Below are 15476 nucleotides of genomic sequence, written 5' to 3' on the forward strand. Positions count from 1 at the left end.
TACAAAAGTACTAGTTTTACAGAACAGAGGAAGTATAGTAATGGCTCACCTTTTACATGTTATTTTTCAAATGGGGCTACTTCTAGAGGACCTTTTGAACACATATAGTATATGGCTTTGGTAACATGTTTTGTTACTGTAGGATGTGGAATTAAATGGAAAAAGATAAAGTTATTACTGGTGGTATATTGCCAAATAACCTCTCCCACCTGTCATACAACTTCTCTGTTTACAGCTGATTAGCAGAAGCCTCTAGAAACTATGAATCCAGAGAAATGTTTCTAAAAATTATCAGGCTGAATGTTTAAACAAGAAGTGTGGAGCATTAATTACAACACTAAGGAAATTTACTCTTAAAGTAAGAAGATGGGCTAAATCTGCTTCTGATGAGTGAAAAAGATACCTGTACTCCACTTCAGGTAACTATGAGATACTCTTGCCATCCATGCAACAAAACGTTTTGGACTGGATCATGAATTCCTGCACAAAATTAGAAATAAAGACCAGGGGCACTTGAAAAGCCAATTGCCACCTAAGTATGAAGTGCAGGGTTGTAACTGGAATGACCATTCTAAATAGTGGACTGCAAACACCACTAATATACTGGATTTTTTAAAGTTACTTGCTCAGTGGCATACATCAAGGACTAATAATCATGCTAAAATATCAAGCTAAAACACAGACCTTACAAACCTATAGTGAAGTAAATTAATATTACCTTCAAAGCATAATCTTTGCCACTTCCAAGATCTTGAGCTTCATAGACAAAAGCAAAACCCCCTACAAGAAGAAGGCACATTAAGTCAGTTTTAATTTCAATATTCAGATACATCATTCTTTTTAGTCTAACAGAACCAACACATGAATTTAAACACATTTCTGAATGTACCAAGCAAACATTTTTCAGCATGTGGTCATGATTGCTGATACTCAGCAAGAGTTCAGATATTTTATTCCTTTCTTGTACATACGCCAAGAGCACATAGACTTTCTTAGTTTCCTGAATTTTGTTAAGGCTGCATATGCAGGTATCTTATTAAGCCATTTTTTAAAGGTCCTTATAAAACCAAAACTCAGTACAGAGTTTGTATGTAAAACAAATGTAAATACTACCTGGTTATTTCAACTGAAATGTTTGGTACTACACTGGTAACACTGTATAAAAAAAAAAAAAAAAGGCAATAACTATGAAAGATAAGGGCTAAACATACACCTCCTATTTTTAAGGTAATTGTCACGCTTCAGGCTTCCTATTAAAAGCAGAAAGATTTTCAAGCACTGAAGCACACATTCCAATAAGGGTAATTTTGTTACTAAATTGCAATGTATTGTTCTAGAAAGTATTTCCCTTCCAACTCCTTTTGTCAAACTATTTTCCCAAACACTTCCCTTTGCTCAAGAACACTGTGCAAACCTCATTGTTTGAGAGTACATAACTAGCTTAAAATACGCTTTTCTACTTCAGTGATTGCACCTTATTATCAAGTACTGAAATGCTAAGCAAAATGGAGTTCATTAAACTCTGCCGATCTCCAAAGAAAAGACAGTGATATCATGCCTGGTTAATTCCTACTTCATTGCACCTACCTTACAGAGAACCCAACTGCTATGGCCTACTAGCTCACCTTTGACAACCGTGCCCCTCTCAAAACATCAGCTTCAAGTGACTTTCCCATTCTGCCATTTCACTCTTTCACCTGAACACAGTTCAGCTCCATACAACTTGGCTCACTCCACGTAGTGTTTGGTTCACTACTGCTGCAGCTCTACAGAAGATACCATGCTTAACCCCATGGATTTTCTGGGATACCAAAGGAGTTAGAGCATGTTGTGAAGGTACTTTTACTTATTTTTTTTAACCATCTCTTATTAGTGAAAACAATTTTTACACAAAAGGCAAAACTAGTCCTACTGCTTCACTCTTAAAAGTAGTTTCATTTACAGTTTGATGCTGGCTCCCCCAAAGAAGTAGTCTATTAAAGCAGTTTTAATATACCCTCAGTAGGGACAAGTTCACTAGCAAAAGTTCTCCTCTGCCATAACAGTTTACTCAAAGCCTCCCGACAATATATTTTGCAAACACCCAGAAAAAAATAATTTTAAAGCACTTTCAACAAGCCTCTACAAACACCCATACAGCAGACCTAACTGAGGCAAATGGTAAAATGGAAGTTAAGAGAAGAACAGCTTCTAGGGGTATCTAAAGAATGTAGTTACATTTGTGGTGTTTTCACTCATTTCTTCCACTCATGTAAATGTTTGTAGATGGCTTTAAGATAGTTTTCTGAGGCTTTCTGTATCAGCAAAATCATCTTAGTATTCCCCCACACAGATCACCAGTGTAGAGGTATGTACACACCCATCCCAGCTATTGCCCAGAGACAGGTTTTGCATTGCTGAGGCATTTCAGAACCCCATTCTGAGAAGATAGCCCAAACCCTCCAAAGTTATCTCAGATGATATTTTCTCGTAAAGAAATTACAGCAGAAGAAAACTGGGTTTATTTCTTTTCTGCAGACACAAGCTCTCACACATCAAGGCTCACTACAGAGCGCCACACCAGCTCATGAAAATCACGAACTAACTCTATCTCATTTGCTTTACTAGTGAGCACTCTACACTCATCCTTGCACCACCACAGGCCTCAGGCGGTGCTTCTGTCAATACTTCATCATTCTCTTACAGAGATTTAAAGACCTTTGCTTTTCCAACCAAGAGATTTGTGATTCTCACTCAAGTCAAACCTAGGCATCACATAATACTGAATAACTTGATGTGTAAATGCAGTTAAGTTGGATTTTAAACTGTTCTTTTTAATAATTTTTATCTTTTTTTTATCCCCGTTCTTTACGTCTTCACAAATTATTTTTTTAGATAAGCAGCTTCAGTAAAATGACAGATAGAGAAGCACCAAAATAGGGACATCAACCATATCATAACACTGCTTTGCTACTGTAATTCACTTACTGTTTCATTACATACTTAAGTAGTCATGAGAAAGTGAGGGTGTGAGTAGCTTCCTGTTTGTAGCGATTTGGTATGATTTTTGTCTATTGTGTAGATATTTGTCTACTCCCCTGCCAAATACTGATCAAATTAGTTTTCACATCAACTTTCAGTGGTTTATGTTTCAACTATAATTTAACTGAAACACTGTAAGTCAAGCCTGGACTGTAAGTTACAGGGCATCTTACCTGAAAGCTTTTCTATCAGAGTATCAAAACAGAAAAGATGCTCCATTATTGTTGCCAAGCACTGATCCACAAGCACTTTTTTTCTGAAGTTCAGTCATGCACTTCCGTCCATTGCAAAGTCCTAGTAACACTAAAACTGCCACAGAATGAAGGACGGCCCAAACTTAAAGATCTGTACATTTTCCCACACCCTTGAGAAGCAGAGAGGTAGAATATCTTGAAACTTTCAGAGCTCCCCTGCAAGCAGGAACTGCTAGTCAAGAAACAAAAGCTTTAAAAAAAGAACTGTTCTGGTCCATGTTGAAAACATTGTCTACATTTACAGTAAAGACAATACAAACTGGAAAGCTGCTAGGTCAGGTACTTCAGTTGTTCTTTAGGAATCATTTTTCATTTCCCCCATCTGTCACCAAATAAAACTAACAATATTCACAGAAACTTGACAGTAAGCATTCATTGTGCCTCTGCTGCTAGAGGTTTACAAATTAAATCCACCCAAAAACCTGGACTGAATTAGGTTATTGCTATCCTAGGAATCCAGTAGTTGTAGAGACCATAGAATTGTTCCTAAAAGCTTGGCAAACTGTAATACCACCTGTTCAAACTCAAAATACTGAGGAAATCCTGAAGTATCAAAGAAAAGAAAAAGTTGCTTTAATTGCACAAGTTTCACCTTGGCAGAAAACAGCTTCTAACAAGTCACCTGCTGATGTGGCTTCAAGTTATGATAGCTACTTTTAAACTCAAAAAAAAATAAATTAAAGTCTACACCCATTTAAGTCTGTAACCTATTGCTATCTTTCTGACTAAGGAATGACTTTTTCATTATGGTAAAAGCTTTAGAATCAGATCAAACAGACTGAATAATGCATTGTTTTTCTCACCATGTTTCTCTTCTTGTTTACTCTTTTGTCAATGCTTGTTACTCAAAGGAAGTATAAGAACTCTTTACACGTGAAGAATGGTTGTTAAATGTGTGCTATGGAACTTGCTGTTTTCACACAACCAAATATCTGGTTTATTCTAAATTGTTCAGTCTCAAATACAAAAGAAGGCGGGAAAATTAGGCAGGAAATCTGTTTCCTTAAGTCAAATTGGGGGGAGGGGGGGTTCTATGCACTTAGCCAGAAGATCCAAGAGAGCCATGACCCCCAATGCCACCACCATACCAAGTAGGATTTTGCATAAAGGCCCCAACCAAGTCCCTCTAAAATCTTATCTGAAGTGAGCTACTGAAATGTCCAAGCAGAAAAGAAAACAGGATACCACAGTCTAGGAGTGCTGAGTCCAGTCTGCGACATACTTAGTCTGTTCTTGCATTTAGAGGTAGTGTCAGCACAAGAGATCATCACCAGCTCACCCCCCACAGGCTGCTGCCAGCCTCCTGCAGCTGCACACTGTATTTTCAATCAGCCCAGTCCTATCCCAGCAGGACACCAGGAAAACGCATCCAAGCGACCTGGGCAACACGTATCACCTTAGAGACAGCCAAACATGGATTTGCACCAGCACTGGTGCAACGCTACAGAGCTGGAAGGAGTTGTGGGCTATGGGAACAACTGAACCATCACCACCACACAAGACTGTGCAATGCTAAACCACAGGCTCTGTTCACACCAGCTACAAAGTTCTCTCTGCACTGGCAGATGACACACAGTTCACCATGTATTTGAAATCCAGATTCAAAAAGCAGCACTTGACTTTCCAGTAGGGAATTTGGCATCAAAGAACTGATCTAGAAGAAAAGCAGATTCTATATTTGTAACCATGGAAGGGAATACATATAAGCCACAGTTGTGGACCAGTGTATTAGAAGGGATCGCAACAGAGGTGAAAGATAAATGCAACTTGAGCAACAAAATAAACTATACACTACAGACAAATTCAAGTCTGAAGACAGCAGGAGATATTCTATACTCTGTATTTTATATGTCTTTTACCTTTATATTCAATATACCGCAAAGGTTCTTTTAGACCAGCTACATTGGCTAGAAAATTATACTTTCCAGAAAAAGCAAGCAGCTAGCCCAACTTACGTTAGCAAAAGAAGAAAAAAAAACTACATAAAATAAAACCGTAACACTGAGACAAACATGGAACACAAAGCAGTGGTTATGAAGTTGTTCAAGAACTCTAGAGTTAAAGCATGTGTCCATTTGCTTTAAGTCATCTAACCTGGCATCTTTCCCCTGACATTTTACAATGCCTGTGTCAGATTCTGGGAAACAGTAGGCTGCTGTCAAAGCAAAGTGTTAAAATATATGCTCCAGAACCAAAAACCAAATAGCATGAATGCCTCAAAAACAGTTTTCTGCCCAAACTCTCCTTTGTCCATTGGTAACTGCTGTGGTTACTGCTGGCAAGAAGGTTACAGCAGCAGCACAGTATCAGCAGCACAGACTGATAGCAGTTCTTTCAGCATTCACATCCCACTGAGTGTTTACATTTCAGTCACAATTCTGACTGGAAAGAAGCTGTTAGTAAAGGCTGAAGGCGGAACAGGAGGACAAGACATTTAGTACTGTGGTAAATGCAACTTACTACACAAGAAACTGCCAGATTTTCTCTAAGATCATATGCCAAAAGTACTTGAGCATTCAAGCAACAAATTACTGCCCTTTAGAAGATAAAGCAGTTGTGAAGACCTAGGTGCTGTTGTTCGACAGCACAAAAGTTTTCTAAGTATCTTACAAGTGGTTTGAAGCAACTAACCTTAACCAAACCTTTCTTCTATGCTGATCACCAAGATTTCTATTTAGTACCAGGTAATTACAAGAACAAACTACAGAAAGAAAAGGAATTGAAAGAAATTCCTAATGAAAAGGAGCTTTAAACAGAGCTTTGAGGTATTTTCCTTAAATAACATCAACCATCTCTAAAAAAATTAATGAAATATTTAACTGCAGTATTACAGAAAAGTTCACATTATAGTCTTCTGAGATTAGCCTTCAATGGGTCTTCTGCTTGAGGAAACAAAGTATTTTCTCTGACCACAAGCATAAGAGGATCCAAATTTCTACTAATATCTAAGAAATTTGCATCTATCTAACATATCATCTTTTCTAAAACAGATTAACAAGTCGTGTGCCAGGCCACCTACCCAAAACCTCACTGAAACTGGAAACTGCCCAGGTATTTAACTCCTTGTACTCTAGCAAAGTCTATGTGCACAATAAGATCAGGCCCCTGACACGTGTGTTTGAAACAAACACATTTCCTGCGTTCCAGTCTTTCAAACAACTCCAAGCAACAGAGGCAAGCTTGCACACTTGGCATAATATTATACATTGTTATTAAAATAAATAAAAACACGCAATCCAGAATTTCCATGAGGCCCTTGGTAGACCATATAGACCCTGACAGATCACAAACTCCTCGGAGCTCTGTTACGTGGTGAAGGCATTTTAAACCACGAAGCAAGCGAAGAAGCAGCCACACAGCACAGAGGCTCTCGGTGGCCATTCCCGAGGCGGGACAGCAACACCAAGCACCGCTGCCACCCCCGGGCCTGGGCACACGGGCCGGGCGCGGAGCCGCACGGACACCGCCAGTCCTTCCCGGGAGGCCGGAACCGCCGTCCTGGCCGCCGCCCGCCCGCCCCCACCCGGGCGCGGCCTGCCAAGGAGGAAACCCTCCCGGTCCAGGAATAGGAGACGAGGAAAACGGGAGCGGGAGGCCCGCGGGGAAGCCCATCCCAGCCCCGCACGGCCCGGCCCTGCCGCCCGCTCTTACCCTCAGCGATGACCCGTTTGATGCGCAGCTTCATGTCGCCCATCTCCACCGTCTGCCCCACGAAATCGTTCTGGTCGCGGCTGGCCGCTCCCAGGGAGCCGGGGCCCGCCAGGAAGTCCAGGGCGGACTGGAAGAGCGACATGGTCCCCACCAGGCAGTGGAACAGAACTGGACGGGAAGGGACGGAAACAGAGAGAAGTGGAATTGGAGGGCTCCGCCGAGCCACCAACAGCCGCAGCGAGAGCCCGCCTGCCTCCTTTGCCGTCTCCTCAGCAGCTCTTCCCTCGGCTCCGGGCAGCTTCCGGGAACGCTGCGTCACTTACGTGCTGCCGGAGCCGCCCGGCCGGGCGCGGCCCCGCCCCGCGGGAGGAGCTCCACCTCCCCTCACCGCCTCCCCTCACCGCCTCCCCTCACCGCCTCCCCTCACCGCCTCCCCTCACCGCCTCCCCTCACCGCCTCCCCTCACCGCCTCCCCTCACCGCCTCCCCTCACCGCCTCCCGCTCCCAGCTCCCGCCCGCCGCGGGGGACGCGCCAAGCTCGCCTTTTCACCCTGCCCGCGGCGCTTTCCCCCAGGAAGGGTCGCCATTCCCCAGGCAGCAGTGTGTTTCCACATGTTAACACTTAGGTTGGCCGTCGGCGCGAGTTGAATGTTGTCCTGTCCACCGGCACCCCTGGCGCTTGGGCAGCAGCTGCGCTTCTCCCACAGAGCGTTGCTGCTGTCCTTTCCCTGTTAATCTGCCCTAGGAATCTTCCCACGTCTGCCGCTTTTCCCCGCAACCCTGAGCGGCCAGCCGCTGCCCCGCCTTCACCCGCCACTGCCGGACGCACGGGAGGGCGCGGTGGGGAGCGCTCCGCATGCCGGGCACCCATGAGAGCCGTGCACTCAGACTCTGCTGCTACAGCTGGGCAGAGGAGAGAAACGTTTAACAAAGGGTTTGTGACTTGAGATAAGGACTGAGAGAAAACAAGGGCAAAACAGGCTCTACTTAGAGATACCAAGTGAGTTTATTACTAGCAAAATCAGAGGAGGATATAAGACTTAAAAACAACTTTTCGTCCCTCAATCACTCCCACCAACAGTGCAGGGAGATATGGCATGGGGTTTTGGTCAGTTCATCAGCTGAGCTTTTCTTCTGCTGCACAGGGAGAGAAGCCGTTCCCCTGTGAGACCGTGAGTGTTCTAGGACCACTAAAATTGTGCAAGTCTTATAGTCCATTCTTAATGTAAAGTTAGTTCATACATTCCTGAGAGTTTACAAATTGCTAGTGACATTTTTAAGGATTATCTCATTATTGTGGCTAAAACTTTTAAAATTCTATGCATGTAAGCTTTCTATACTACATTTTATTTGCAAACAGAAGCAGACAATCAGTACATTTATTTAACAGCTTCAGGATGTGGGTAGGTTAGTGCTATTAAGTCAAACCTGAATTCTTGAAACTGATAGGATACATGCAATCCTACAAGCTACCCTGCCAAAGATTGTTATGCTTATTATGATATTGCTTATTATGACATTGCTTATTTTTACTAGACTTAAAGCCATTTGGGTATTAAACCTGAGAGAGGCATATGGAAAATGTTACCAGAAACTGGTATTCAGTTTTTCTTGTAGTACATTCCAGGATTCAATTGAATTAGAGGTAAAAGTATACAGCATACATGAAAAGGGAAGACTGAAGGGGAGTAGTGATGTAAGTAGTTCAGCTGCTGAAAGGAAACTCTCTGGGATACATGTAAAGAATACATAAAGAATTTCTTTGGTATGAGCTTCCAGTGTCACAGGCTTGTGCACCCCAAGGAGAAGGAACATCAGTGTTAAAGTTTTCATTGTACAAACCTACAGATGTAACCACCTTCTGACATTTGTCCAAAAACTAGTTCTTCTGCATTAGAAAAGCAAGAGATATCTGACACTTTCAAGAATAAGTCTTTTAGAAGTACACCACCTTAAAATAGCTCCTTCAATATCATCAGTGAGAAATACGTATCAACAGCAGTTGTGAGTCTTCTCCCAGGCCCAGATACACACTTCATTTTATTCTTCAGAAGACCATAAAAACATGACTTTGGCCACATGCAGAACAGATCCATGAGTGAACACATGTAGGATCTCATTATAGAATCACAGAGAATCACAAAGTACTCTGAGTTGGAAGTGATCCACAAGAATCTTCAAGTCCAATTCCTAAGTGAATGGCCCACACATCATTTGAACCCAACAATCAGTATTATCAGCACCATGTATCTCACTCCCCTTTGGAAGAGTCATCATAATCTATCCTCTTAAGGGTCCAATTAAAATTTGTTGAAAATCTACTATAGCCTGAGATGTCATCTCTCCACAGAGCAAAATCATTCCAGATTTTGCCACACACTCTGGAGAAAATATGTCAGTAAAATGTCATAATTTTACTTATGCTATTTTACAGATAAACAGAGAGATCCTGAAGATGTTTCTGTGAACAAAGGATTAATCACAGGGGAAATTTTGTATAAAGCCTTGACACACTTACAGGTCTTTGTGCAACAGCTCTTCTCTTTAGCTGATATGAACATTTAAAAGCCTGCATGCATTTGGGGCCCGTCATAGCCAATTACCCTATTTTCACATTGGCTAGAAGCAAATGTCAATAAGAGCAGATTAAGTATGTAGGGCTGTTTATCCAAATACAATAATTTCAGCTCAGTGTTCTCCTTAAGACAAAGGAACATTATTTATTAACAGATGGTATTACCAGTCTTCAATATATTTTTATTACAGTAATTCACCCAGTTGTCCTTGGCAACCACAAAAACTTTTAGCTTCATCAAGGTCCTGGAGCAAGAAGCTATGTAACTTCGTTAGAGATTTTGTGCAAAATCATTTAATATTTTATTTTGTTGTTTGTTTCAAGAGTCCATCTGGTCTGCAAACTTTTCTGTTTTATGAAAAAACGTACAGCAGAAATCACAGAAAAAGGTGTTTTTTCTATCTGTATTGTACTTACCATAGGCAACCTTGGCATCTGGATCAATTCTAAGATGAGCATCAAGAACAGCATCACTTATATGATCACATAGCTTATCTAGAAGATAAAAATAAGACAGATATCATGCTTTTTTGTGATTAAAAATTTGGATTTATTAATAAATTGTAATTTCCAGTGGTGTAGAGACTTCTGGTTTCTGGGCATCAGCCAAGAAGCAATTTCATCAGCTTACATTCTGAAAGGTACATCTTACCCTGTTTTCACTCCCCTCCTCAAGTCAGGTCTGACTTTTTGCTATCACCTGCACAGGCCAGCAGCTGCCTTGGCGAGGGGACAATGAAAAAATCCTGCAAGGGATAATCAGGATAATTTCAGGATAGTAAAATACTCCTGCAGTAATTTTGGAAATTTTGGAAGGCATATTTAAGCTAAGACCTTTTTTTAGCAGTTTTGCATTCTTCTCCTCTTTTATTTTAAACTTTGTGTTGCATTTTCTGTGTGTGTTACCTATTTTGATCTGCATCTTATAACTGTCAGACGCATGGACTTATGCAAGGGTTTATCCCTTCTGTACACACAATGTGGACCTCTGAAATATCATGTGTCAGTTTTTTTGGATGACAAGAGGAATTGCTATCCCTACAAAAGGGTACATTATATTGAAGTCTGCTCCTGCAATTGTGCACTGCTATCTGGCTTATTCAGGTTCAAAAAAGCTTCTGCAAACGTTCTCTCAGGGTCAAGCATTACACCCTCAAAAGTTTTTACAGTTATATTTCTGAGGTGCTGGTCTTTCTGTTTTGTGAAAAAAGCACTGGAGAAAAGAAGTTTTACCTATACTGTCTTTAGCACCTATGATCTATTTTCCATACGAGACCTGAGTATGTCAAATGCATTTGGTTTGCTAAAAGCTAGTGAACAATTTAGAGGACAAATTGGGATTGTCTCATCAGGATAGCTGAACCAGTTCAAGCAACCCCTCTTATTACTCCAAAACTACAAGTTGATAGAAGTAGCATATCTGCAAAACCAACATGAGTAGTATGAATTAATTTTTACCCACCATCATTACAAAAAAAGCCATCCAAAATACATTCAGCCACATAGATACACAGCTGGATCTACAAGATCATCTGTACTGACCCAGGTGACCACAGTGTTTATAACAGGCTATGTAATTATACACATAGTTGCCAATTAAAAACAGCATCTCTTGAGGGCCCACAGAGAAAATTAATGAAGAAGCATAACTGAATTTCCACCTTAAACTACTTATTCACTTTTACAGATAATCTGGCCTGGAAGCACATGAACATCAGGATGAAATTATCAAGAATAGAGTTATTCAGTACTCCAGAAGATCTGTAATCCAATGCAGCATTTAAGTATAAATAGAATTTTAGTATGATAACTGTAATTATCTTTCATCACAATCTAAAAGCAAGGAAAAGGAAGAAATGCCAGCAGGTATTTTTGATGAACCATTGTGCCATCAATACTACCACACTCAAATACAAATTATAACCAAAAGCAAAGCATGAGTGCTAAAATTATGAGGCCCTTTTATTCACACAGGCTACAGTGGTCTTAATGTCTTAATGAGATTTCCTTGTGGAAGTACAAAGGTTGCTTCTTCACTGACATAATTTTCACAACATGAATCAGCAATTTCTGTACTTATTACATTTTGTTTCTTGCATCTTCCCCAAACAAGTTAAAGGTAAACATCTAACTGTATTTCTTAATCATTTGCAAAGTCAAACAATTTAGAGGCTTGGAAAAAAGCAAAACATTACTCCCACCATCTTGATATGTGTAAATCCTGTCTTCAGCTCCTTGTGCTGCATTATTTCCCACCTTAAGCATTATCTTCCTGAAATTTACTGCTACTCAAAGTTTAAGAATTTTGATCAGTTCCATAAGTTATGCTTCATTGCTAAAAACTGACCACTGATTGAAGACACAAGGACACAGGATGAAAGGTGGAAACAACATGTGGTCATAATTTTAGACCCAGAAATCATTTGTGCAAGCAAGTATAAAATCAGGAATGCCACATCACCTGGCCAGTTTGATATCCTGAGGTAAACTGAGTTCTGAAGACTGAGAAACTCACTCATACATACCAAAGGCTCAAGCAGGAACGGCACGACCGTTAGCCACTGCTAAGTTTTACTGCCTGTGTGCACCATTACAACATGCAGAGCACTGTTTTACAGTGAACAAGTGGTGGTTCAAGATACGGTGCCGTAAGCCACAGAGCTATTAGGCTGTTCGTTAGGGGCAGGGCAGATACACTAGTTTAACTGGTCCCCCTGTACCATTCCCCTGTAATGACAGAGAATACATATACACAGCAAAAAGTCACTGCAAACTTTTAGTGTTTGACACCACTCGCTATTTGTCACTGTTCGTTTGTTTTTTGTTTGTTTTCTTCTACTATGGAAAAAGTAAGAGGTAATGCTAGTTCTACTCTTAACATTAAAATGCTTCATTTGAAAGTATTACCTTTACTGTAAATTTGAGTCATTACCATGTGTCTTGGAGGTCAAAACTTCTTTCAGTGACTCAGTAACCTTCACCTTCTAAATAAATACTATTGCAAACAAAGCTGTATGACAGAGAGCTGAATTTAGTGACCAATTAGAGCTGAAGCATTATCTTGCAGTTCGTGACCTGGAAAATACAATGGTTTCATATATCCTGAACTTGTAAACTTGTGTAACCAAAACCAGTGTGACAAATAGACATATGCAGTACTACAGCAGTATCTGGAATGCAGTTCTAAGGCAAATTAATGCTTAATATTCCAAACATTTCAGAGAATCAAAGTTGAAAGACCACCTATAATATACATGTGCATAAAGTACTACATTTTTCTATTAGACAATTTTAAAAAATGAAATTGCAACACTAGTATACATGGCAGCTCCACTTCTACCTGTGGACTGATCCATGCTTTTCTCAAGCAAAAGTTTAAAGTTACCTACGTCAGATTATATGGCATGCTAAACAAATAATACAAATACTAGTCAAGCAAACAAAGTCTATTCAAAATAATCTGTTTTTCCTTTTTTCCATTGGGGGGGATATAATTGAACTTTCATCAGAGAGCATTCTGATGAGCACTGTGAGCATCAATAAAAGCAAAGATACAATCAGCATTTTTACTGCTGAATGCAGAACACTGCAGAATGTCCTTCAGCAACAGATTCTGAGGTAAAAAGAAATAGTTTTCCTTTTTTGACATGTTTTGGTATCTTTAGCAGGCCTGCAAATGAGAAAGAACCAAAGCAACTGGACCACAGAAGAAACACAGGCAGAAGGTGAAGTGGAAAGGTTAATGTCTTAATGCAAACAGCTGATGTCATTGCTCCTCCTTGCTTGTTCACCAAAGGCTCCACAGGTAAGACTGATCTGTGGGGTTTTTAGAATGCACTGATACAGAGACTTCTTTCCTAAAACTCCAGTGATGGTAACCTCCTAAACCGTGCAGAAGTGAATCATTATGAAAGAAATGTGAACATAGCTAATCCAAAGTTCAGTGATCTTGCAGACTTCCCTGAGACTCCATTCTTAGTGTTTACTCTAAGTGCCAACTAAACAGCATTTTAAGATAGTAACACAGAACACATATTTCAGCCCACTTAACAAGCTCCTAATGAATTGGTTTCTCTGCAATCTTCTAAAGAGATTGTTGAATGGGGACTGCATTCTTGGGAGGCATTTTCCAAAAATACATTACATTACTGTACATCTCTTTTTCAGATTTTATTTGAATTTGTAGGCGTAAATTATGTTTTCAACTAGGTATAATGCCCATACTTCTTACTCAGCTGCAGTAGTTAACTGTGCAGAAATGTATCTCTCTTTATGTGAGAACAAATGTTCTTAACAGCTCCAGATGGAAGAAATGTTCTCTCATTCCACAATACTGTGGCTAAGTCAGGAGCTGTAGAACAATGAAAGAGCATGCTCTGTAGACACAGGGATGAAGACAGTGGGTTTGTTACAAGTTCATTACCTTGAATTCTGAAACTGAAAGCTATACTCTAGCTCAATAGATTTTTGATTTGTTAATGGTCAGGCTCTCATAATTAATTTTAAAGACTCATACTTTTTGTCTAATGGACAGACACTAGTAGGAAGCAGATGGACTCAAGTATCCAAACTAAGCAAAGAAGTGCTACCCATTTAGAAACACTGTTTCCCTTTGGTTAGTTTCAGAACACAGGGCAAGGAGACACCATAGCACTTGAATACAGCAGTGTCAAAAAGCTGCCTAGGAGTAACAACAGTTGTGTCTGGCCTTAAAAACCCCCGTCTTCTGAGCAGCTCTATACTGTTGCTATGTATCACGGTGAGCTCAGCTTCTCTAAATCATTTCTCACTTCTGAAAATGTCATTCCAAAACCTAAGTGTGTAACACAGCAGCAAGAGTAGTACTGAAATGCAGGTGCAACTTCACTGACAGCAGAAGGATTTACAATTGTCCCTCATGAGTAAACTACATTGCTTACCAGGCCACCAGCAAACATCTCACTAGAGATGTGTGTTCATTCTGAAGCCTTCAGTGCTAGGAAGAGACACCACTTCAGGACACTTCCCAGCAGTGAGGTACATGAGTTAATAAAATCAGTAGTGCAGGCAGAGCACTTAAACAAATGAGACAAAGTCAACCGTCAAAAAAATAAAGTAAAATTATATCTCAGCTGCAATGACTGGAGAAGGTACAGCCTAACTGCAGCAACATAAGTGATAGCTAGTGTGCTGCAATAAGCCAGTCACTAACAGTGAAAACAACCCCTCTGGAAAGTGATATGTAGATCAGGACAACTGTGTTGGACGAGAGACTGGACATGACCCAGCCATGGGGACTCCCAACCCAGAAAGCCAAACGTGTCCTGGGCTGCATCCAAAGCAGTGTGGGCAGCAAGGGAGGGAGGGGATTCTGCTCTGCTCTGGTGAGACCCCAGCTGGAACCCTGCATCCAGCTCTGGGGTCCCAGCACAGGAAGGACACAGAACTGCTGGAGTGAGTTCAGTGGACGGACACCAAGATGATGAGAGAGATAGAGCAATTCTCCTATGAGGAAAGGCTGAGAAAATTGGGAAGGTTCAGCCTGGAAAAGGCAGGCTTCCAGTACCTGAAGGGAGACTACAAGAAGGATGGAGACTGGGTAAGAGCATGTAGTGACAGGTCAAGAGTAAATGGCTCTAAGCTGAAGAAGGGGTAGGTTCAGATATTAGGAAGAAGTTCTTACTATTAAGGTACTAAGACACTGGAACAGGTTGACCAAGGAAGCTGCGAATGCCCCAACCCTGAAGTGTTCAAGGCCAGGTTGGATGGGGCTTTGAGCAACTGGCCCAGTAAATGGCATCCCTGCCCACTGCGGGGGGGTTGGAACAGTCAATCTTTTATGTCCCTTCCAACCCAAGCCATTGGGTGCAAATGCTTTGCACAGGTCCAGGTAGATGATGTCAGCTCTAGCTCTCCCCTCACCCATCACCTCTATAACCCCATTGCAAAAGGCCACCACACATCTGCCATTATTTGCCCTTAATAAAGCCACATTG

At 41.0% G+C, this 15476-nt stretch overlaps 1 protein-coding gene across 1 annotated transcript in view; it reads right to left on the minus strand.

The window, feature by feature from the left end:
- Positions 1-7203, minus strand: part of GAK (cyclin G associated kinase) — a 64840-nt gene extending 57637 nt beyond the window's left edge. Inside the window, exons 1-2 of the mRNA XM_062513745.1 lie at positions 6927-7203; positions 719-780 (exon numbers count right to left, since the gene is read on the minus strand). Of these exons, the coding sequence (XP_062369729.1) occupies positions 719-780; positions 6927-7068 (204 nt within the window). The 5' untranslated portion in view covers positions 7069-7203. The remainder of the gene's footprint in view (positions 1-718; positions 781-6926) is intronic.
- Positions 7204-15476: the final 8273 nt, after the last annotated feature.

Source organism: Cinclus cinclus, chromosome Z, assembly GCF_963662255.1.
Source record: "Cinclus cinclus chromosome Z, bCinCin1.1, whole genome shotgun sequence".
Classification (NCBI taxonomy): Eukaryota; Metazoa; Chordata; class Aves; order Passeriformes; family Cinclidae; genus Cinclus; species Cinclus cinclus.